Source organism: Scyliorhinus canicula, chromosome 8 (genome assembly GCF_902713615.1).
Source record: "Scyliorhinus canicula chromosome 8, sScyCan1.1, whole genome shotgun sequence".
In the NCBI taxonomy this organism is placed as follows: domain Eukaryota; kingdom Metazoa; phylum Chordata; class Chondrichthyes; order Carcharhiniformes; family Scyliorhinidae; genus Scyliorhinus; species Scyliorhinus canicula.
This window is the reverse complement of record NC_052153.1, coordinates 193,291,490-193,317,126: the sequence shown is the minus strand read 5'-3', so window position 1 is coordinate 193,317,126 and position 25,637 is coordinate 193,291,490. Positions and strand designations below refer to the sequence as shown.

The following is a 25,637-nucleotide window of genomic DNA, read 5'->3' as shown; positions in this document are numbered from 1 at the left end:
TTCCCCCACCCTCATTTGTTCGGTACTTGTGTAAAGCTGGCTGGGAAGTAATTCACAGGAAAAAGATCATTGCTCCCATTCACTTCCGATCTAACTTGTAGCAGAAGTCAGAAGCCACTTAATAATCTGGGTTGTGTCAGCAAATCCAGCCCAACCGATTTTCTTGTAATGTTGAGGAATTTATATGGATTTTTTTCTTTTGGAGGTATGAACCATTGTGATCTATTCCGGCCCTCCGAGCTTCAGTCTGACATTTAGATGTGCCCATCAGTATAACCTAGGAAGGACAGACCCAGTCAGGTGAATGAGAAAGAAACAGGATCACTGGCTCATGGTCAGTGGGGTTGTGAAAAAAGACCCTTTTCTCCTCCGAGGTGTTTCAAAGCTTTTCACAGCCAGTGAATCACTAAGTACAGTCAACGATGAATTGTAGGAAAACGCGGCAAGCCAATTTTTAGAGCAAAATGCCAGTTTTCTTGGTGGCGTTGGCTGAGTGGTGAATGTTGGCTGGGGGAATTCTTTTGCTCTTCAAATAGCGAAGCCAACCTGAATGGCTAGACAAGGCTTCAGTTTAATGTCTCTGATTCAATCTTTTTTTTAATATAAATTTAGAGTACCCAATTATTTTTTCCAATTAAGGGGCAATTTAGCGTGGCCAATCCACCTATCCTGCACATCTTTTGGGTTGTGGGGGTGAAACCCACGCAGACACGGGGAGAATGTGCAAACTCCATACGGACAGTGACCCAGAGCCGGGATTCGAACCCGGGCCCTCAGCACCGTAGGCAGCAATGCTAACCACTGTGCCACCGTGCTGCCCTTCTGATTCGATCTTAACTTTCAGAAAGGAATTGGATACAAAGGACAAAATTGGCAGGGCTGTGGGGAAGACATGGGGCGAGTGAGACCAATTGGATAGCTCCTTCAAAAATGACCTCCCCCCTGTGCTGTTCAATTCTTTGAATTTATGATCTGAAAGACATTGCAGCGTACACATCCCTAGTGTGGGCCTTGAACCCACAACCTTTTGCCCCCCTGACACAAGTACTGCTCACTGAGCTAAGCTGACAAGTGCTGAGATCTTGACTGTTTACTTTGTTTCTTAACCATCTGAAGATGAGGCTGCATTAATTTTGGTTGAGTCGCACTGAAACTATATTCGGAGCATGAAATAGGAATAAAGTGCTGGAAAAACACAGCAGGCCTGGCAGTGTGTGTGGAGAGAGCAAAAGCTGATGTCCTGAGTCCAATATAACTTCTTCTGAACGTCATGACTTTGGAGTCATATTGGATGTGAAACGTTGACTCTTTGTCCCTCCACAGATCTTGCCGGACCTGCTGAGTTTCTTTCAGTATTTATTTCAGATCTCCAGCATTCGCAGTATCTTGCTTCTGGATTGGAAGCATATTTGCTTGTGGCCGAACCAATTAATTTATTGCTTAAAGGGGTTTTTGAAGGTCTAATTTTCTTTTTGCTGTGGGTTGACAGGTCAAGGGTCCAAATGGAGCACCGACACGAGCTGATATTTTGCAGACAGGACTTCGTGAATTACTGAATTCCCTGCTTTCGCAACCCATGGATGATAACCTCATCTGTGCTGTAAAATTACTGAAGGTGTGGACTCGGTCATGATTTTAAGTTTCCTATTTTCTCGTATGCATTTACTGTTTTCCTCCTTGCTTGCCTCATTTGCACAATTCTCCTATGTGATCTGTATGGAGAGTGAAGGATGTTATGCCTGTGTTCAGTAATGAAATGAAAATCGCTTATTGTCACAAGTAGGCTTCAAATGAAGTTATTGTGAAAAGCCCCTAGTTGCTACATTCCGGCGCCTGTTCGGGGAGGCTGGTACGGGAATTGAACCATGCTGCTGGCCTGCCTTGGTCTGCTTTCAAAGCCAGCGATTTAGCCCTGTGTGTGAATAAGCAGTATGACCGATGCACCCAATGTTTTATGCCGTAGGTACCATTCTTGCTCTCCCCATGCGTGCACATGCTTGTTCTCTCTAACTCATCCATCTTTCTTTGTAGCTGACGGGATCAGTGTTAGAAGATGCCTGGAAGGGGCAAGGGAAGTCAGACATGGATGAAATAATTCAACGAATTGAGAATGTTGTCCTAGATTCGAACTGTAGCAGGTGAGTCGTGGGGTGGTAAAGCAGGTCCGTAATCTAGAGCGTTGTTTTAACAATGCTGGACCATGTCCTTGCATATCAAAAAATGAACATGATACTGTAGTTGAAATTGTTGGGGCTGCATTAGCTTGGTGAATGCTCCAGGGCAGGTTTTCTCCCTTGTCCTACACTTACTTCCCAGTGGAACAAGACACAACACACGAGTAAGAACAAACCGAGAAATGGGGTAGCAATGGGAACTTGCCCACACCCTGTGGAAGATTTTATCCCCAAACCTCAGAGTTGGAAAAGCTACATTTTGAAATATTCAGAGTAAATGAAACTCATGAATCATGGAGATCTGTTATTAATCTCTAGTTTTGCAAATCAGCACGTGTTTGCACTTGAGTAAAATTCTACATTTAAAATGGAATCAAATGCAGCTGCTTCTTAGGATATCTAAGAGGACTTCTCTCAGCGGGAACCAGTGCAGCTCGTTGTACACTCATTTCTTTCTGATCTTACTTATTCTCAGGGATGTAAAGCAGATGTTGCTGAAGCTGGTCGAGCTACGGTCCAGTAACTGGGGTCGCGTTCACACAGCAGCAACATATAATGAAGCTACACCAGAAAATGATCCCAACTATTATATGGTAAGATTATATAGATTCTTGCATGCCGCATACATGCATTTATAGATCAGTTTCACAACCTCGGGCAGGCTCAAGTGCTCTGCAGCCAATGACATACTTTTGAAATTTAGTCATTGTTGTAATTTAGGAAAATTTTCACCCAATTTGTGGACAGCAAGCTCTCACAAACACCAAAGCTCTAATGAGTGGATAATATTTCAGGGAAACAGTTAATATTGAACAAGATGGCGGGCGATTTCTGCTCTTCAGAATAATGCGTGGGACCATTACATCCTGAGGGGGCAGATGGGACCTCGGTTCAGCATCTTATCTGACAGACGACACCTCTGAGAGTGCAGCACTCCCACAGTGCTGTTTCTGAAGTGGAATTGAACCCTCGACTTGCCAACTCTGAGTCAAGAGTGCTTCCAGAGGAGTCATGGTTGCCATGGTACATTAAAGCATTGACAGAAGAGTGAGCGGGATCTCATAGAAACGTACAAAATTCTTAACAGGATTAGACAGGGTAGATTCAGAATGAATGTTCCCGGTGGCGGGGAGTCCAGAACTAGGGGTCACAGTTTGAGGATAAAACCTTTTAGGACTGAGATGAAGAGAAATTTCTACACCCAGAGAGGGGTGAATGTCTGGAATTCGCTACCACAGAAAGTAGTGGCCAAAACGCTGTGTAATTTCAAGAAGGAATTAGATATCGCTCTTGGGGCTGAAGGGATCAAGGGATATGGGGGGAAAAGCGGGATCAGGGTATTGGGACTTGATAATCATAATGAATGGCGGAGCAGGCTCGAAGGGCCGAATGGCCTTCTCCTGCTTTTATTTTCTCTCTTAACTATTGCCTCCTGTTCTCGGGGTTGAAAACTGCAAGGCGAACGGGATATGGCCCCCCCAGGACATGAAAGTCATTTACGGCACAAGAGGAGGCCGTTTGGCCCATTGAATCCAAGCTGGCTCCGTGCGGAGCAGTTCAGTCCCACTCCCTGCCCTGATCCCGTTGCCTTGCAAGTTTACTTCCTTCAAGTTCCCACCCAATTTCTTTTTGAAATCACTGTTTCTGCCTTTACTACACCCCCTGGGTTCCAGCTCATAAGTATGCACTGCGTAAAAAAAACTCTTCAATCTATGTCCCCCAGTCCTCGTACCATCAGCTAACGGGAAGAGTTTTTCTTTGTCTACCTTACCTAAGCTGGAGTTGGCCACAGCTCAGTGGGCAGCACTTTCACCTCTCGATCAGATGCCTGTAGGTTGAAGCCCCACTCCAGAGACTTTGGGTCTAAGGAAAGAAGAGGCCTCCGCGCTACATAATACCCCTCCTCCAACCCCCTGAGAGCGAATATGATCATCTCCAACCATAAAGATTTATACAAATCCCCCAACCATGGCGAGACCTCTGGCGGCGTTGCTGATCTCCAATTCAGTAAGATTCGCCGCCGGACAGTCAGAGCTGTCGGACCGGCCACGACATCAACCCGCCACCCCCCCAGCAGCTCCAAAACCAAAACCCCAGAAATTGCCACCAACCCCCACCCACCCATTATCTCTCACATGGTCTTGCACAGGGTGAGGTTGAATTGATCCGGTGCATTATTTCACTCCATGATCCCCCCACCCAAGCTCAATCCCCATTTCTGCTTTATCCCTTCCACTGGTGCAGTCTCCGTCTCCACAAACCACCCGTAAATATCCCCAATCCGTCCCTCCCCCAGATCATCCGGAGTTAACATATCAAACAGTATGTGCTTTGGCAGCTTAGGGAACGAGGGCAGCTCCTTGCATGTAAAATCCCGGACCTGTAAATATCTAAATTCACTCCCCCTTGGCAACTCAAAGTCCTCCTGCTGTTCCTCTAGCCCCGCGAACCTTCCCTCTGCGAGCAGGTCCCTAATCCGCTCTATCCCGTCCCCATACCAACTCCTGTATAAGCCTGTGGTTCCCACATATGGGGGCCAATACTGACATGCGTCCTATATCAAAGTGCCGCCTCAACTGATTCCATATTTTGAGCGATGAAACAATGATGGGACTGCTAGTGTGCCTACCCAGAGAAAACGGGAGCGGGACCATCGCCAGAGCCCTCGAGCTCATCCCTACACAAGATGCCTCCTCCAACTGCACCCAGTCTGAACCCTCTCCCCACACCATCATCTCGCCTTCTCCACATTTGCTGCCCAATAATAATCCAACAGGTTTGGGAGTGCCAACCCCCTCCCCTCTGCCAGAGACAGCAGCAGGGCATCCCACCTCCTCAAATCCCCTTTGATCCCTCTACCAGACTGGCCAGGTTCCTTTTATGCATTGTGTCCCAGTCATGGGCCACCCGAATACCCAGATACAGAAACCTTATGCTGGCCACCTTGAATCGTGGGGCTCCCAGATTCACATTCTTCCCCCTGGTCATTCACCAGAAACGACTCACTTTTCGCCACGTATAGTTTATAACCAGAAACTGCACCAAATTTCCAAGAAGGTTCATTATTTTCCCCGTGCGTTCCAGTGGTTTTGAAACATATGTAATAAATCATCCGTATACAATCACATCCTCTGCTCCCTACCTCCGCTCACGTTACCCTTCCACTGTCTAGACGCCCGCAGCACTGTCGTCAAGGGCTCGATAGCCAACACGAACAACAACGGGAACAGTGGACATACCTGCCTTCCCCTATGTGGCCTAAAATATCCCAAATTCATCACGTCTGTCCTCACAATCTCCATGGGGGCTGCATACAGCAACCATACCCATGAAACAAACCTCGCTCCAAACCCATATTGAACTCCCTCTTGAACAGGTACTGCCGTTCTGCTCACCAGGCTAAATCGCTGGCTTTTAAAGCAGGCCAGCAGCACGGTTCGATTCCCGTACCAGCCTCCCCGGACAGGCGCCGGAATGTGGCGACTAGGGGCTTTTCGCAGTAACTTCATTAAAGCCTACTCGTGACAATAAGCAATTTTCGTCCATTGATATGATAACCTCCGACACTCTATCCTGTAACGGGATCATTCCACAGCCTCCTGATGTTGCTCGACAACAGCCACCCCTTAACAAACCCTGTCTGGTCCTCCGAGACCACCTCCAGTACGCATCCTTCCAACCGCCTCGCCAGCACCTTAGAACATAGAACATTACAGCGCAGTACAGGCCCTTCGGCCCTCAATGTTGTGCTGACCTGTGAAACCACTCTAAAGCCCATCTACACTATTCCCTTATCATCCATATGCCTATCCAATGACCATTTGAATGCGTTTAGTGTTGGCGAGTCCACTACTGCTGCAGGCAGGGCATTCCACGCCCTTACTACTCTCTGAGTAAAGAACCTACCTCTAACATCTGTCCTCTATCTATCTCCCCTCAATTTAAAGCTATGTCCCCTCGTGCTGGACATCACCATCTGAGGAAAAAGGCTCTCACTGTCCACCCTACCTAATCCTCTGATCATCTTATATGCCTCAATTAAGTCACCTCTTAACCTTCTCTCTAACGAAAACAGCCTTAAGTCCCTCAGCCTTTCCTCATAAGATCTTCCCTCCATACCAGGCAACATCCTGGTAAATCTCCTCTGCACCGTTTCCAATGCTTCCACATCCTTCCTATAATGCGGCGACCAAATGCGGCCGCGCCAGAGTTTTGTACAGCTGCAACATGACCTCATGGCTCCGAAACTCAATCCCTCTACCAATAAAAGCTAACACACCGTACGCCTTCTTAACAACCCTATCAACCTGGGTAACAACTTTCAGGGATCTATGTACATGGACATCGAGATCTTTCTGCTCATCCACACTACCAAGAATCTTACCAATAGCCCAGTACTCTGTATTCCTGTTACTCCTTCCAAAATTAATCACCTCACACTTTTCTGCATTAAACTCCATTTGCCACATCTCAGCCCAGCTCTGCAGCTTATCTATGTCCCTCTGTAACCTGCAACATCCTTCCACACTGTCCACAACTCCACCGACTTTAGTATCATCTGCAAATTTACTCATCCATCCTCCAAGCCCTCCTCCAGGTCATTTATAAAAATGACAAACAGCAGTGGCCCCAAAACAGATCCTTGTGGTACACCACTAGTAACTGAACTCCAGGCTGAACATTTCCCATCAACCACCACCCTCTGTCTTCTTACAGCTAGCCAATTTCTGATCCAAACTGCTAAATCACCCTGAATCCCATACCTCCGTATTTTCTGCAATAGCCTACCGTGGGGAACCTTATCAAACGCTTTACTGAAATCCATATACTCCACATCAACTGCTTTACTCTCGTCCACCTGTTTGGTCACCTTCTCAAAGAACTCAATAAGGTTTGTGAGGCACAACCTACCCTTCACAAAACTGTATTGACTATCCCTAATCAAATTATTCCTTTCTAGATGATTATAAATCCTATCTCTTATAAACCTTTCCAAGACTTTGCCCACAACAGAAGTAAGGCTCACTGGTCTATAGTTACCGGGGTTGTCTCTACTCCCCTTCTTGAGCAAGGGGACAACATTTGCTATCCTCCAGTCTTCTGGCACTATTCCTGTAGACAATGACGACATAAATGAAATGAAATGAAAATCGCTTATTGTCACGAGTAGGCTTCAATGAAGTTACTGTGAAAAGCCCCTCGTCGCCACATTCCGGCGCCTGTCTGGGGAGGCTGGTACAGGAATTGAACCGTGCCGCTGGCCTGCTTGGTCTGCCTTAAAAGCCAGCGATTTAGCCCAGTGAGCTAAACCAGCCCCTAAAGATTAAAGCCAAAGGCTCAGCAATCTCCTCCCTCGCTTCCCAGAGAATCCTAGGATAAATCCCATCCGGCCCAGGGGACGTATCTATTTTCACACTTGCCAAAATTGCTAACACCTCCTCCTTATGAACCTCAAGCCCTTCTAGCCTAGTAGCCTGTATCTCAGTATTCTCCTCGACAACATTGTCTTTTTCCTGTGTGAATACTGACGAAAAATATGCATTTAGCACCTCTCCTATCTCCTCGGACTCCAAGCACAACTTCCCACTACTGTCCTTGACTGGCCCTACTCTTACCCTAGTCATTCTTTTATTCCTGACATAACTATAGAAAGCTTTAGGGTTATCCTTGATCCTACCTTCCAAAGCCTTCTCATGACCCCTCCTGGCTCTTCTTAGCTTTCTCTTTAGGTCCTTCCTAGCTAACTTGTAACTCGAGCGCCCTAACTGAACCTTCACGTCTCATCTTTACATAAGCCTCCTTCTTCCTCTTGACAAGTGATTTAATTACTTTAGTAAACCACAGTTCCCTCGCTCGACCACTTCCTGCCTGACAGATACATACTTATCAAGGACACGCAGTAGGTGTTCCTTGAACGAGCTCCATATTTCAATTGCGCCCATCCCCTGCAGTTTCCTACCCCATCCTATGCATCCTAAGTCTTGCCTCATCGCATCATAATTGCCTTTCCCCCAGCTATAACTCTTGCCCTGTGGTATATACCTATCCCTTTCCATCGCTAAAGTAAACGTAACTGAATTGCACACATTGGACAAAAATGGACCCATCTAAAGTACTCGAACTATATTATTTCCAGTCAATATTTGGAAAGTTAAAGTCCCCATAACAACTTGCCTGTTACTTTCGCTCCTATCCAGAATCATCTTTGCAATCCTTTCGTCTACATTTCTGGAACTTTTCGGAGGCCTATAGAAAACTCCCAACAGGGTGACCTCTCCTTTCCTGTTTCTAACCTCAGCCCATGATACCTCAGTAGACGAGGCCTCATCAAACGTCCTTTCTGTCGCCGTAATACTGTCCTTGACTAACAATGCCACCCCTCCCCCTCTTTTACCACCTTCCCTGAGCTTACTGAAATATCTAAACTCCGGAATCTGCAACAACCATTCCTGTCCCTGCTCTATCCATGTCTCCGAAATGGCCACAACATCGAAGTCCCAGGTACCAACCCATGCTGCAAGTTCACCCACCTTATTTCAGATGTTCCTGGTGTTGAAGTGGACACACTTTAAACTACCTTCCTACCTGCCGGTACACTCCTGCAACCTTGAAACCTTACTCATGACCTCACTACTCTCAGCCTCCTGTATACTGGAGCTACAGTTCAGGTTCCCAACCCCCTGCTGAATTAGTTTAAACCCTCCCGAGGAGCATAAGCAAATTTCCCCCCCAGGATATTGGTACCCCTCTGGTCCAGGTGTATACCATCCCGTTTGTAGAGGTCCCACCTACCCCAGAATGAGCCCCAATTATCCAGGTATCTGAAACCCTCCCTCCTGCACCATCCCTGTAGCCACATGTTCAACTGCTCGCTCTCCCTATTCCTCGTCTCGCTGGCACGGGTAACAACCCATAGATAATAACTCTGTTTGTTCTAGCTCTAAGTTCCCACCGTAGCTCCCTGAATTCCTGCCTTACATCCCTATCCCTTTTCCTACCTATGTCGTTGGTGCCTATTTGGACCACGACTTGGGGCTGCTCCCCCTCCCCCTTAAGGATCCTGAAAACATGATCCGAGACATCACGGAGCCGGGCACCTGGGAGGTAACACACCAACCGCGAGTCTCTCTCGTTCCCACAGAATCTCCTATCTATCTCCCTAACTATGGAGTCTCCAATGACTAATGCTCTACTCCTCGCCCCCTTTCCCTTCTGAGCAACAGGGACAGACTCTGTGCCAGAGACCTGTACCCTATGGCTTACCCCTGGTAAACCCCCCCCCCCCCCCCCCCCCCCCCCCCCGCACCAGTATCCACAGCGGTATACTTGTTTCTAAGGGGAACGACCACAGGGGATCCCTGTACTTCCTCTCACCGTCACCCATCTATCTTCATTCTTCGGAGTAACTGCATCCCTGAAGCTTCAATCTATGACCACCTCTGCCTCCCGAATGATCTGAAGTTCATCCAACTCCAGCTCCAGTTCCCTAACGCGGTTTCTGAGGAGCTGGAGATGGGTGCACTTCCCACAGGTGTAATCAGCAGGGATTACCTTCACATATGTATTCAGTAGGAAGATGGGCCTGTAAGCTCCACACTCTGTCAGGTCTTTATCGTCCTTTGGGATCAAAGAAATAGAAACCTGTGTAAGCACGGCCAGCAACCATTTATTCTACGTATCCAGTAGATGGGGCGCCAACGCTGCCAAAAAGTATTTATTAAATTTACCGGACAACCATTTGGCTCCAGTGCCTTCCCCGATTAGACCAACCCCACACACTCCACTATCTCCTCCAACTCCACTATCTCCTCCAATCCCTGACTCTTCCTATTCTCCACCTTGGGAAACACCCAACCCATCCAGAAAATGCTCCATATCCTCCACCCAGGGCTTCGATTTGTACATCGGCCTTCCCGATGGAAGGCCTCAAATACTTCATTGCATTTTCCAGTGTCGTCACCTTCCATCACCTGCACAAATGCCCGTGCATCCGCCTGTCGCCTCAACTGATGGATTGGCAGCCGACTAGTTTTCTCCCCATACTTGTACTGAACCCCCCTTGAACGACTTCCTTCCCTATTGTCAATACGTTAAACTACCCTGCAGTTTCTTCCTTTCTGCCTCAACGGGGCCCCCGAGTTCCTCCGATCCACCTCTACAATAACCTCCACGAACCTGTGCTCTCCTCAACTTCATCCCTGTTGGCCCTGTAAGCAATAACCCCCCCCCCCCCCCGAACCACCAGCCACCACCTTCATGCCCCCCAGAATGTAGAGGCGACATCTCGTTTCTGATTAAGCTCACATAATTCTTTAACGTCAATACCACTTTTCGCAGAACGTTTTATCAGCCAGGAGCGCTGCATCAAATCTCCACCCTGGCCTCTGCATCCGTCCTGTTTCGAACCTCACACCCACATAATGTCGCACATGGTGCGAAATTACTATACCTGTGTATTCCGCCTCCGTGCCGCCCAACAGCATCGCTTTCCCCACCACAAAGAAACTACCTGATGTACATGGGAGAAGAAGGAGTACTCCCTCCCAGATGCCTAAACCTCCACCGATACCCCCCCCCCCCCCCCCCCCCCCCCCCCAAAACTTGTCCATAAATACCCCCAGATCCTTTCTCATTCCTGACCTAACCATTGACTTGGGGCTAGACCTACCTGCTATGGGGTCCAATACACAAGTAAAATCATCCCCCATTATCAGCTGTTGTGAATCCAACTCCGGGATGGGTGCTAACAGCTTAACAAAGTGTGTTGTCCCAATTGGGCACATATACATAAACTAAAACAATCAACGCCTCTGCCAGAACCCCACTCACCATCATTAAAAAGTCCAAAAGACAGAAAAATTCCCAACATTAGCACTCCCTCGGCCCATGCCTCTTGACTGAGTGGTCCGCCTCCTCCAGCGTCGTAAAGCATTGTTCCCTGCCCTTAAAAGTCACCACGTTCCATGTTATGTTATGGAAGCACAGTGGTTAGCACTGTGGCTTCACAGCACCAGGGACCCGGGTTCGATTCCCGCCTTGGGGCACTGTCTGTGCAGAGTCTGCACGTTCTCCCCGTGTCTGCGTGGGTTTCCTCCGGGTGCTGCTCCGGTTTCCTCCACAAGTCCCGAAAGACGTGCTGTTAGATGAATTGGACATTCTGAATTCTCCCTCCGTGTACCCGAACAGGCGCCGGAATGTGGCGACTAGGGGATTTTCAAAGTAACTTCATTGCAGTGTTAATGTAAGCCAACTTGTGACAATAAAGATTATTGTTATAGATACAGGGCCGAAAACTGCTCACAAAACTCCAAATGCTCTCTGACCAGAGCCATATACAGCCTCAGAAGTACATCCCTGGTCTTGTATTCTTTTCCTCTCGACATGAATGCTAACATTGCATTTGCCTTCCTAACTGACGACTGAACCTGCACGTTTACCTTGAAAGAATCGTGAACAAGGGCTCCCAAGTCCATCCCCCTGCTAATTTAGTCTCGCCCTTCCCTAACACTGATGAACCTCAACGTGAGGACATTTGTCCCAGTGCAATGTACTGCTGTGTTGATGGCATCACGATGAGTCCAGTTGGCCTAAGCTGCAGAGTGGGCCTAGAATACTGGTACTTGGTGGGTTTACTATGAAGGCTGGAAGAGTCTCTGTGGAGGTGTGGAAATTAGCCTAAGATTTTGGGTATTATAAAAGGCTAACAAATACCCCAGTGGGGCAATTTGGCTTGATAGACTAAATATCTTTTCTCTCGGCTCTCCAAATACTCCACCTGAGCTCACAGCCCCTGTTAGTGAATTAAAAGTTAGAGCATTATAGAGAGTGAGAAGGTGGGCAGTCATCTCTAGGTCTCTGTATCGGGGCTTCAATCCGTGAGCTTTGGCATATTGAAAATGCTCATGTATGTCACACCTCATATACATCAGTCCAGTGAGCTCCATTTTGTTCAGAGATTTCATTTCCTCTGGGAAATGGATCTTGGATCCTGATGGATGTCTTCACTGGGCTTGGTGTACCTGCTCATCGAATTAGAAACCTTTGCAGGTGTCTTCGGCCATTAACTTGCAGGGGCATAACAATATGTAATTACACAGTGCAATAGATCACCAACATGGGGTGCACCAAGAATTGTGATGACAAGTTGGTGCACCAAAATACTTTGGTCATAAATGGTGGCTAATTGAGGAAGGGAAGATTTCCTAGCTTGAAAATTTCAAAATTGCAGCACTAACTTTGTAAACCCAGCAAGGCTGTGTGGCTCCATAGATAAATACATCCCCTTTTCACTGACAGAATTTAACTCCTGTTGGCTGCACCCCTGTAATATAAATGTGTCAATTTAACAGTGTAGCCACCTAGCCTTGCACCATTGTATGCACAGTCTAAGTGGTAGTGTTAATGTAAGCCTACTTGTGACAATTTCTTTTTTAAATTTAGAGTACCCAATTCACTTTTTCTAATTAAGGAACAATTTAGCGTGACCAATCCACCTACCCTGCACATCTTTGGGTTGTGGGGGGCGAAACCCACCCAAACACAGGGCGAATGTGCAAACTCCGCACGGACAGTGGCCGGGATCGAACCTGGGATCTTGGCGCCGTGAAGCAGCAGTGCTACCCACTGCGTCACTGTGCTGCCCTAGCCTACTTGTGACAATTATTATTAAGCTAACATTTTACTGATTGAGGAGCTGCTTAAATACATGTGGGTGGTGTCATGTATTAATAACCAAACAGAATTTCTGTAAAGCATTTGCTCCCGATCTGTAGGTTGATCACGAGAACCAGAGCAAAAACTCCAATGAAAATGATACCACTAAATTAACCTGATATAGCTAATGTTGAATTTGTGTGAATCGTGTGTAGTAATGTGTAACATTTTATTATGTTTTAATTTACAGAATGAGCCTGTATTTTATTCAGCAGAGGGTATCCCTCTCACTCCAGCAGACCCAGGTTAGTCCTTTAGGGTCAGAATGAGTCTGTTATTTTTCACATCCTGATCCCTTCCCTCCTCTTTAAATGGCACGATGGAACGGGGCTTGAGAAGGGATTTCCCTTTTTCCTGGGACAGACCAGACAATCCAGCTGGGTACCAGGTAGCTGCTGTATTTTACTGGGTCCTACAGGACTCCGGTTTGCACGGAATAACAGTTTAAATCGATGGAATTGACGGATAGAGTAAGATGGGATCTTTCCTCTCGTAGGGGAATCTGAGATAATGCTGCCAGTTAAGAGCCAATCTAGAAAAACCTTCTTCCATAAAGGATTGTGAAGACATAGGCAACTATTGAGCCATTTAGAAGGGAATTGCTAGTTTACAGGAAAGCAATTTGGGGAAAGGCAAGGAAATAGGACATCACACAGGAACAAGAGGCCATTAACACTCTTGATCAGTCAGATGATGACTGATCTTTATCTTAACTGCATGTACCTATCTGGACTTGTCTGATAAAAATCTGTGCATCTCAAAGTTAAAGTTATTCATTGATCTGGCATCAACTGCTTTTTGCAGGAGAGAGTACCACACCTCTACCACCCTTTATGTGAAGGATCATTTCCTAACACCGCTGCCCTGTCTGTGATGTTATGGTTGTGTCTTCTGAAACTGGAGTCTCCCACCAGTGAAGAAATGTTTGTCTTTATCGTCATCACCTTGAGAACTCTGCCTAAAGTCAGACTCTTGGCGGTTAAACCGCAGCAAAACGGCATGATTTTTGCTATGGGTAGTGAGGAGACAGGCCCGAGCTGACTACTCAGTCGGAATAGGAACCAAACTAATCTGATCCACACACTTACCATCTAACCAACTGAACTAACTGGCTCCTCCATCTCTTTAATTTCCTCATCTGTATATAAAGTACTTTGGCCAGCAGGGTTTGATGGGTTGACAGCCAGCTTGTGTTCCCGGATGATTTGATGGGGAAAAACCTGATCTTTAACCCATCTCTTCCATTCTGCTCCTTGCATTTCGTAGGCATCAAGTGCCTATTTCAGGATATATCCGCACCGATACTTTCTGGCTGAAGAACGGGTCAGGGATGGACCTTGGTTGTTGCTGTTGACCAACCCCGGCTGTGTTGGCAGTATGGCATTACAGTTGAGCAAAGGGGGGAATTAGCAATTGTCCAGGCTTTTTGATCCTCCTCATTGCCTGGTGGTGGTGAGTGGTGCAAGTGCACTTGTGTGGACATTGAGTGATGAGGCTCAGCTATGATGCCCAGCAGATTGAGGGCCAGTCCCTGTGCAAGTGAAGAGAAGCATGAACCATCCTCTTCAAGGGGCGAGCGAGCGAAATTCTCCTAAATCAGTAAAGCATTCTTTACTTCTTTGTTACTCATTCACAGGATGTGGGAGTTGCTGACCCGGTCAACATTTATTGCTCATTCCTAATTGCCCTGGCAATGGTAATGATGAGCTGCCATTTTAAATACTACTGAGTACGTCATTTCAATTGAATACAATGTTATGGGTCTAAAGCTGCCGACAGGCCAGACTAGGTGAGGGCCGTTTCCTTTTCTAAAGGGTATTAATGAACTAGATGGCCTATTACAAGGGGCTGTTTAGCACACTGGGCTAAATTGCTGGCTTTGAAAGCAGACCAAGGCAGGCCAGCAGCACGGTTCGATTCCCGTAACAGCCTCCCCGAACAGGCGCCGGAATGTGGCGACTAGGGGCTTTTCACAGTAACTTAATTGAAGCCTATTCGTGACAATAAGCGATTTTCATTTCATTTCATTACAACAATCTGATAGTTTCATTATGGGCACTAGCTTTTTGTCATATTCTAGATTGAATTTAAATTCCACAGCTGCCATGGTAGATTTTGAACTCGTGTCTCCAGGTCATTGATCCAGGCCTGTCACTAAAAGCAAGCACACAGGTACAGCAAGCAGTTGGGAAGGCAAATGGTATGTTGGCCTTCATTGGAAGAGGACTCTCGTGTAGTAGCAAGGATGCCGTACTGCATTTAAACAGGGTCTTGGTGAGAGCACACCTGGTGTCACAGTCTCAGGAGAGAGGCCATTTACGACACAGATGAGGGGATACTTCTTCACGAGTGAATCTGTGGAATTCTCTACTGCAGATGGCTGTGGAGGTCAAGTCACAGAATATATTTCAGAAGGAGATCTATTTCTAAACTAAAGGTGTCAGGGTGTATGGGGATAGAGCAGGAGTATGATGATAAGATTGAGGATCAGCCATGATATTGAATGGAGGAGTAGACCTGAAGGGCCAAAAGGCCTTTTCCTATTTTCTGTTCATGTGCCTCTGGATCCAATAATAACATAATCACAGCATCAAGAATTAGAGAGCACAGGTTCAAAAGCAGCAAAAGTGATGGGAGGAAAAATGTTTTCACTCAGGGTGGTTGTGTCTGGAACAAACTTCCTGAGAGGATGGTGGGGGCAGATTGATCGAGTTATTCAAAGGGAAGTTGGATTGCTGTCTGAAGAGGGAAAATGCGTAAGGTTATGGGGGTACGGCAGAATGCTCTTTCAGAGAGACAGTGCTGACTCAATGGGCCAAATGGCTGCATTCTGCATTGTCAAGATTCTATGAAACCTTCATCCAGGCTGCTGCACCTCTTGCCCTACTTAACCTTCTCTCTAAATCCAACGGCATGTGTGAGAGGTAGTAGACGCTGGCAGTCACAAAGAATTGCAAGTTAAGCATTGTTTCATAACCTTTCTGAAGAGAGCCAAAAATATTGCAAGGGCTGTGTAAACCTTCTAACCCTACTTCTATAACACCTCACAGACGCTAACCGATTATCATTCCAATTACTAACAGCGTAAGAAGCTTCTTCATCTCTCCTAAACCAGTATCGTATTCTAACCTTCATTTGTCCTTTGCGTCTGCATCAACTTTTAAGTGAAAGGCTGCAAAGAAGCTTAGGTTACCTATTTCCTGCAAAGTTTGATCACTGAATTCTAAATGTTTGGTGAAACTGCTCTTGAACTTTCCCAATTTGATGCTTTCGTAGTGGTAAACCATGCTCCACTCTCGAATATGAGAGGAGGGAAATTTTGTTCTTTTATTCTGTCAGTAAATTCTAAATAATAAAATTTGAATGAAATGTGTATCCATGTGAACCGTTGATCGTTCCAAGCATCACATTTGACTGTTTAATTTAGTGAATGGTAAATAGTTGAGTTTTGTTTGGTGAATTTGAAAATATGGGTGCCACAAACGGAAAGTATAAAATGTATTAAGTTTGCAGCTGTTGCACACATGTAATCTAGAAATTCCTCGACCGATTATCCTGGTAGTCAAGTGATTGACTGATCACAGCAATCAATCTCAATTGCTCAGACATGAAGTGAGGAAAACCTCCAGTACGTGAGAGATTTGGGAATCATATGTCTGAAATTCATCTGCCTCTTCCAAGCACGCTACACTCGCACAAGTGAAGTCTCAAATTACTCATGTACTGTACCTTCAGGGTGAGAACTTTTAAAATACGCAACCTGTTAAAATATCCTCTTTGTAGTTATTGAAAAACCCATTAATCACAAAGTAGAGAGCACACGGTTCTGAGTTTCCCATGTGTAGGCAACATGCTCCCTTGGAACAGTTTCCCAATTATGTTTTCTATTTGGATTTCAGATTACCTGGAAAAGTACCAGGAAATGATTGATCGAGAAGAGCTGTTTCAAGGTTATTCTGATGAAGATGGAGATGCGTAAGTTTGATTTACTTTTTCCCCTCTATCTTTGATCTTTGAACTTTCAAGACTGATATTGGTAGATTTTTCTGAGGCATGGACATCAAGCAGTATGGAGCAAAAAGTGGGGAGATTCAGTTGATGTACAGATCAGCTCATGATATGAATGAGGCCGGAGCAGACTCGAAGGGCTGGATGATTTTGAACAATTGTGTCAAATTTCTTCAATAGTGGGAGAGATCGGTGCAAAAGGCCAAGGTGAAATATTGCAACCATCTTAAGTCAGAAATTTGGAGTGGCTGAGATCTACCTCCGAGGTCTTCAGCATCATAGATGTCAGTTTTCAACCAATTCGATTCACTCCACATGATATCAAAAAACGACTGAAGGCACTGGACACTGCAAACGCTATGGGCCCTCTCCATTGGCTGAAGATTTCCGCTCCAGACTAGCTGCAGCCCGAGCCAAGTTGTTCCAGTACAGCTACAACACAGGCAATGACCCAACAATGCGGAAAATCACCCAGATATATCCTGTCCGCAAAAAGCAGCACCAATCTAATCTGGCCAATTACCACCCCATTAGTCTACTCTCAATCATTAGGAAAGTGATGGCAAGTGTGGTTGACAGCGCTATCAACCGCACTTATTCAGCACTAATCTGTTCACTGACACTCAGTTGGGTCTATCAGGGCTGCACTGACCTCATTAGAACTTTGATCTAAATATGGACGGAAGAGCTGATATGCTGAGTTGAGAGTGATTGCCCTTGACATCAAGGTAGCATTTGACCAAATATGATATCATGAAGCCCTCGCAAAATTGAGATCAGTGGGATTCGGGAGAAAACTTTCCTTTGCTGGAGTCATTACTGGTACAAAACTGGCTGTGGCAGTTGGGGGTCAGTCATCTCAGCTCATCATTGCAGGAGTTCCTCAGTATAGTGTCCAGCCCCACCATCTTCAGCTGCTTCATCAATAATATTCCTTCCATCATAAGGTCAAAAGTGGAGATGTTCGCAAAGGATTGTACAATGTTCACCATTTGCAACTCCTCGAATACCCGAGCAGCCCATGTCCACATGTAGCAAGCCTTGGAAAATCAAACATACGCTGACAAGTGGCAAGTGACATTTTTGCCACACAAGTGCCAGGCAAAGACTATCTCCAACAAGAGAGAATCCAACCATCTCGCCTTGACATTACCAGAGTTGAATCTCCCCACCATTTTTCAATGAAGGTGGGATTAGGCAATTGAGTTGGATGATCAGCCATGATCATAATGAATAGCGAACAAGTTCAAAAGGGCTGAATGACCTTCTCCTTTTTTTGATGCTTCCCATTGACCAGAAACTGAACTGGACTAGCCATATAAATACTGTGGTTCCAGAAGCAGTTCAGAGACTGGGAATTCGGAGGCAACTAACTCACCTCCTGACTCGGCCAAAGCCTGTCCAACATCTGCAAAGCACAAGTCAGGGGTGTGGTGAAATACTCTTGACTTATCTGGATGCGTACGGTTCCAACAACCAACAACAGCGTCATCCAGGACAAAGCCTGCTTGAACGCCCATCTACCACCTTCATGGTTCACTCCCTCCACCAGTCACACACAATTACAGCAGTGTGTACTATATCCAAGATGCACTGCAGAAATTCACCAAAACTCTTGACAGCACCTTCAAAACCTGAGACTTCTGTCACCATAAGACACAGGAGTGGAATTATGCCACTCAGCCCATCGAGTTTGCTCCACCATTCAATCATGGCTGATATTTTTCTCATCCCCATTCTCCTGCCTTCTCCCCATAATCCCTGATCCACTTATTCATCAAGAACCTATCTATCTCTGTCTTAAAGACACTCAGCCTTCTGCAGCAAAGAGTTCCACAGATTCACCACCCTCTGGCTGAAGAAATTCCTCATCTCTGTTTTAAAGAATCGTCCCTTCAGTCTGAAGTTGTGCCCTCTGGTTCTAGTTTTTCCTACAAATGGAAATATCTTCTATGTCCACTCTATCCACGCCACACAGTATCCTGTAAGTTTCAATTAGATCCCCCCCTCATCCATCTAAACTCCCAATGAGTACAGACCCAGAGTCCTCAACTGGTCCTCATATGATGAGCTCTTCATTCCAGGGATCATTCTTGTGAACGTCCTATGGATATTTTCCAAGGCCAGCAGATCCTTCCTAGGATACGGGGCCACCTTGAAGGACAAGAGCAGCAGATGCATGGGAACACACCACCACCTGCAAGTTCCCTTCCAAGTCACTCACCACCCTGACTTGGAACTATATCGCCATTCCTTCACTGTCGCTGGGTTAAAATCCTGGAACTTTTTCCCCACCCACCCCTCGAAATGGCACTGTCTGTATACCTACACCACATGGACTGCAGAGGGCTCAGGAAGGCGGCTCGCCAGCGCCTGCTAAAGGGCAATTAGGGATGCGCAATATATGTTGGCCAAGCCAGCGACACCCACAACATAAAGAATATTTTAAAAATTCCTATTCATGTGCCAATTCGATTTAGAATATGGAGTAAGGCTTGTAAAGTTGATGGAGTTACTCTTGGCTTTCTGAAATGAAGAGTTTAGGTTTGACTTGTTTTTATAATATTCCATTGTCAAGTAGAGAGTGCTCAAAGGTTTAAATTGAGGCGTGTTCAGAATCCCGCTAATGTTAGATGCAGAGGTATCCCAAAACCCAGAAGGTGTCATTTGCAATGCCTCTTCTTAAAGTTTGTTTTTTCAATTTGGTATAATGTGAGGATAATGCAAACCGGTGACAGAAAGATTCAGTCTTGTTGGAACCACTCAAATAAATAAAGGTTTATTACAGGTAAAATGCACAACAAGAAAGTTCACGTATAAAACAAAAGTAACACCTAACTACAATAATGGCTACGCGCACACGCTATATTCTAGAATTAACCCCGTTCCCATCAACCTACATCCCTGAACTCAGAAGTGTCACTTGTCCCAAAACAGTCGTCCCGCACAGTATATCTGAGCTATAACCAGCAAATAGTTACCATCTTTGGTTCAGCATAGTTTGCCTCTGATGTTTTAAAATCAGCAGCTTCTAACCTACAATTCTGCTTTCTGGAGAGTTCCGCTCTCCAGCTAGACGTGGCAGTGACTGTACCTATTTTCCAGCTGCTTCTCTTTTCTCCTTTCCACCTCCCCTGCCAGTACACATCTACTGATGCACCGCATGCCCTTCCTATATAAACATCTCACTTTAAAAGCCAGGCTATTAGCACATAGTGTGAACTGTATCCTCATGTCTCCACTTTGAATTCATCTCTTCTGCAGTTCTGTTGTTTTGTTTATAAATTTTAGACTACCCAATTCATTTTTTCCAATTAAGGGGCAATTTAGCAATCCACCTACCCTGCACATCTTTGGGTTGTGGGGGTGAAATCCACACAAGCACGGGGAGAATGTGTGAACTCCACACGGACAGTGACCCAGAGCCGGAATTGAACCTGGGACCTCAGCGCCGTGAGACAGCAGTGCTAACCACTGCGCCACCGCGCTGCCCTTTTGCAGTTCTAACACCTAAAATTCTATTCTTCTATTCTTCCCCACTTCACTTAAGTACATGTGTATTGACCTTGCTTCTGAGCTAATTTGCACATTACAACCCTTTCAGACAGCTGGACTCTTATCAATTCCTCTTTCATCCCATTTTTTCAAACTTCATTTTAGAACATAGAACATAGAACAGTACAGCACAGAACAGGCCCTTCGGCCCTCGATGTTGTGCTGAGCAATGATCACCCTACCCAAACCCACGTATCCACCCTATACCCGTAACCCAACAACCCCCCCCCTTAACCTTACTTTTTAGGACACTACGGGCAATTTAGCATGGCCAATCCACCTAACCCGCACATCTTTGGACTGTGGGAGGAAACCGGAGCACCCGGAGGAAACCCACGCACACACAGGGAGGATGTGCAGACTCCGCACAGACAGTGACCCAGCCGGGAATCGAACCTGGGACCCTGGAGCTGTAAAGCATTTATGCTAACCACGATGCTAGCGTGCTCCCCATTTTGTTCAAACTTCTTTCATCTTTATTGTATCCCATTCTTCAGTTTTTAATTTATTCAGGCTATTGACAGGAGACACTCCCAATGTATTTCCTTGCACAAAGGTGCTGAAATAGTGACAAGGGCCAGGGTTTCTTGAGGAAAGACTGGGTGCTTTAATTGGATGAGAGGTCAATCCTCTGCAAAAATTAGACCAAATGGACTGGAAGGCTGTTTGATCCAAACTTCTGTCACAATCACTTGTGTTCAGGATTATGCTTTTAAAAAAATAAATTTAGAGTACTCAATTCATTTTTTTCCAATTAAAGAGCAATTTAGCGTGGCCAATCCACCTACCCTGCACATTTTGGGTTGTGGGGGCGAAGCCCACGCAAACATGGGGAGAATGTGCAAACTCCACACGGACAGTGACCCAGGGATCGAACCTGGGACCTCGGTGCCCTGAGGCAACACGGCTAACCCACTGCGCCATCGTGCTGCCCACGTTCAGGATTATGCTTTGTTTAAAAGTTAAAAATTGTGGATCTGTGATTTATTTTGTGAATTCCCCAAATTGTTTGTGGTGACGAGTAACTTTGGAGGATCAGGGTTCAAGACTTGGTTGTTTGACAAATTGGGAAGCTCTTTCTTAATCCTTAGTTAATGAAACAATTTGGAGGGTTCGGGGAAGTTGCATGGCAAACGTGATTAGAATAGGTAGCGATGATTTAGAATTAGCATGACCATTGACAAGGTGGGTTGCATGGCCACCATCTGCTGAATGCGAGCTTTAGTACATGCAACATATATTTTAACTTTCATTACAATTAGACAACATTTAGTAAGAACTATGCGACGCTGAGAATGGATAAGCTGCAATTCCCGCAGCATCACTGTCATTGCCCCGTGTCAACTGGAGTGATAGAGGGAGCTTAAGGTCAAGGGAGTGGAAGAGGAAGAGTGAATCAATGCTCGGGCATGGTGGAGGAAGTGAAAGGAGCCAGGGTGCTTCACAGGAGAATTATAAAATGAAATATGAAACCAATCCATATAAGGGATGTTGGGGCAAACAACCAAAGGAGTGGGGTTTCAGGAGCCTCTTGAAGAAGGAAAGAAGGGTCGAGAGGTTGTTCCGCGTGGTGGGGGGGGGGGGGGGGGGGGGGGGGGGGGAGAGAGTTCTAGGGCTGATAGCCACCAGTGGTGAAGCGATTAAAACTGAGGATGCTCATGGCCACAATTGGAGGAGTACTGATATCTCCGAGGGTTGTAGGAATGGAAAAGGTTGCAGTGATGGGGAGGGCCACGGAACAAACCCAGCAGTGGCTGCAGAAGTCCAGCGTGAAAGAAGTTTGGTTGGTCTCGGCCAAATTGCCTCTAGGCATGGATTTACTGTCCTAAACCAGCAATGCCAAGCAAACCACAATATTTATAAGTTCATGGGGTGTGGGTGTTGCAGCAAAGGTCGGTTTTTACACTGCCTGTCCCTAAGTGCCCTCAAAGATGGTGCTGAGCTAGCTTCTTGAATCGCTGCATCCATTTGATGTAGGGACACCCACAGTGCAGTTAGGGAGGGGGCTCAGGAGTATGACCCAGCGACAGTGATAGTTTCAGATCAGGGCGATGAGTGACTTGGAGGAGACTTGCAGGCGGTGGTGCATCTTGCCCAGTTATGTAACATCCCCGTCATTCTCTCAACAGGTATCTGGATGACTCGGAAAACGAAATGGATCCGGAGATGGAGGAAGCGTTTGAAAAGTTCTGCGCCGAAACAGAAAAAAAGAGGAATTAGTGCAGAGAGGCAAGCAAGAGATTGGTTAGAAATCAAAAAAAGACAAAAAAAATTTGCGTTTTTGAGTGTTTATTTGAAAAAAAAGAACAAAAAAAACTTTTGAATTTCAAAAGATGTGCAAGTAATTTAACGACAAACTGAAGAAACATTTTCATTTTTCTTGTGCCATTGAAAGCATTGCAGGAAAATTTCTGTTGGAGTCCACCTAAAACTGTTGATGGCGAATGCACCGCAAAAATTCCCAAGCAGAATCTGCCGATTAATACGTGCTGTACTTTTAATGAGACTCTTTTGTAATATAGTTTGTTATAGTTTTATTTTTATGTAAAAGTTGCAAGTTCAAATCTAAAATAAAACAATTCTTTGTAATGGGCTGCATTGCTTCGTGAAGCACACTAAAAGATTTCTACTTGCCTAACCAATATGTAACTTGAAGAAGAAAAGAGACTCACAGACCAAGAGTTATATACATTAACCGAGAGTGGGAGAGATGCATGCCCCACACGCAAGCTGCTTTGGGGAGACGTACGCGGGTACACAACGTGGTAGTTACAAGGGAGGAAATGAGAATTACAGCACAAAACAAGCACAATGATGTGGGATGGAGGGTGGTGGTGGGCAGGGAGATATGTTTGTGTTCACACACACACAGCAGTTGACAAGGGACATGTATACAGATTGGCAATTTGCCAACAATAAGTTGCACTTTAATGACCCATGCTACATTTCTAACAATTTGGGAACTAGTGAGTAAATGAATGCGCGATATACTTAAAGATATTCGTAATGTTTTAATTACCCCTTTCTGTATTATCTGAAAATCCCTCCGCTCCAAAACTTGCTTATTAGTTACTACCGCCTTGCACTGCCAGACACCTGTTCTTTACATGACATGACTGTTCCCCATTACGAAGTGAGCTGTTCTCGACCAGGCAGAAATGGCCGGCAGGTAAGTAAAGACCATCAAAGTCCTAGCCTAACTAGTCAACTTATCATACCTAACTAGTCAATTCATCGGAATGTGGTGCTGCCAATTTTCAATAGTGCGAGTTATTGGGGAGGGGGAAAGTGTGAATATGGCATGTTGTACATATTGTATTGAGTAACAGAGTTCTAAGGGATGCATCAGGTGCAGCGAGAGGGTTCCTTGCCATTTTGGGACTTGTAGGTCGGCTCTTAAATCCAGGTTGGCGGCACAGGAATTTTCAATTGCCCCTCTGCCTCAGTTGTGTGTGTCTCTGTTTCTCAGGAATTTATTTATAGTGATATCTGGCTTGTGTATATGTGTACTTCCTGTTTTGATTGGAGCAAAACCTGGTTGTAAATAAAGAATAAATGTTTCAATTTGTCTCAAATCGGCTCCTTCAGGGCGAAGAGGGGCAAGGCTTCTTTTCTGACGGCGGTTTAAAGTCGGTGGCAATGAACTGCTGCACTGACGTGCACACCCCGATACAAGATATCCGTGATTGTTGTCTTAACATATCCCCACTTCCTCACAGTAAGGAGTCTCTGAACTCCACTATCCATCAGTAACGTCCTGCCTGGGAAAACCAGCAGTTTCAGTACACCTGGAGGCTAGCCTCCAAAGCATTGTCCCTGCTTGTAGTCAGTCACTGTTATATCAAAAACCCAGAGCCCAAACCGTACCTGAACTCTGCAGCAGTTCCACGCTGGGTTGCACCCTCCGCTACAAAAAAAAGAGCGTAGCCTCCAAGCAGCAGACCCAGCATCTGAGCAGTGCCTTCGTTTTTCAGTCTTATTTACTTGAATTGTAGATGTTTACACTGTTCCTAAATTGTATATAACAATGCATGAGAGAACCTTGTGGTCTTTTTTTTCCTTCCCCTATTGCTGGTAAATAAATTTTGATGTGTTTGTAATCTCTGGATTGTGTTTTCATGTTATACAGATGTTTTGAAACATCCTATTTAATGAGTCAGGTGAGGCCTTGTGCTCTCCTGCCGCTGAGCTGGCTCAGGTTCAACTCCCATGCGGGGACTTCTTGGGCACAAGGAGAGCTCACGTGACTTGAAGCAGATTGTTAATCAGCAACACTCCACACCAGCCTCCAAGGGAGAAAACAGTGAAGATAGAAAAACAATTGTTCAGTTAGCAGCAAGGAAATGTGGTTCAAATGAATTTGGAATGTACATCTAAGGTGTTGATCACAGCACACAATTGCACTTCATGGATGAGACAAGTTTAAGATTGGGAAGCCAGTCTGCAAAACATTGGATATTAAGCGAACTGGACATTGTGGGACGGTACAGTGACACAGTGGTTAGCACCGCTGCATCACGGTGCAGAGGTCCCAGGTACGATCCTGGCCCTGGGTCACTGTCAATGTGGAGATGCACATTCTCCCCATGTCTGCGTGGGTCTCATCCCTAGTACCTAAAAGATGTGCAGGGTAGGTGGATTGGGCCACACTAAATTGCCCCTTAATTGGGGGGGGGGGGAGAGTCTTTAAAAAAAACGAATTGAACATTCTGAATTCATCCACAGTGTACCCGAAGAGGTGCCGGAGTGTGGCAACTAGAGGATTTTCACAGTAACTTCTTTGCAGTGTTAATGTAAGCCTACTTGGGGCTGGTTTAGCTCACAGGGCTAATCGCTGGCTTTTAAAGCAGGCCAGCAGCACGGTTCGATTCCCGTACCAGCCTCCCCGGACAGGCGCCGGAATGTGGCGACTAGGGGCTTTTCACAGTAACTTCATTGAAGCCTACTCGTGACAATAAGCGATTTTCATTCATTTTCATTTCACTTGTGATACCAGTAAAGGTTATTATTATTGAGTCTTGATAACAAAAATGAAGGTTTCAGCAGCAAATGGGCTGATGGATGAAGTGGCAGAGGGAGTCAGTTGTTAATGGAGAGGGCATGGTATTACAAGCTTAGCCCGGGATCACATAGCATGCTGATGCTATGGGAAGTTAGTGTCAACCTGAGGTGATGGCCAGTGAGGAG

General features: G+C 45.8%; 1 protein-coding gene across 1 annotated transcript in view; it reads left to right on the top strand.

Annotated features, from left to right (window-relative positions):
* paip1 (poly(A) binding protein interacting protein 1) overlaps nt 1-24,550 on the top strand; it is a 58,190-nt gene extending 33,640 nt beyond the window's left edge. Inside the window, exons 6-11 of the mRNA XM_038805945.1 lie at nt 1,490-1,615; nt 2,032-2,138; nt 2,650-2,767; nt 13,078-13,132; nt 16,787-16,862; nt 22,580-24,550. Of these exons, the coding sequence (XP_038661873.1) occupies nt 1,490-1,615; nt 2,032-2,138; nt 2,650-2,767; nt 13,078-13,132; nt 16,787-16,862; nt 22,580-22,670 (573 nt within the window). The 3' untranslated portion in view covers nt 22,671-24,550. The remainder of the gene's footprint in view (nt 1-1,489; nt 1,616-2,031; nt 2,139-2,649; nt 2,768-13,077; nt 13,133-16,786; nt 16,863-22,579) is intronic.
* Nucleotides 24,551-25,637: the final 1,087 nt, after the last annotated feature.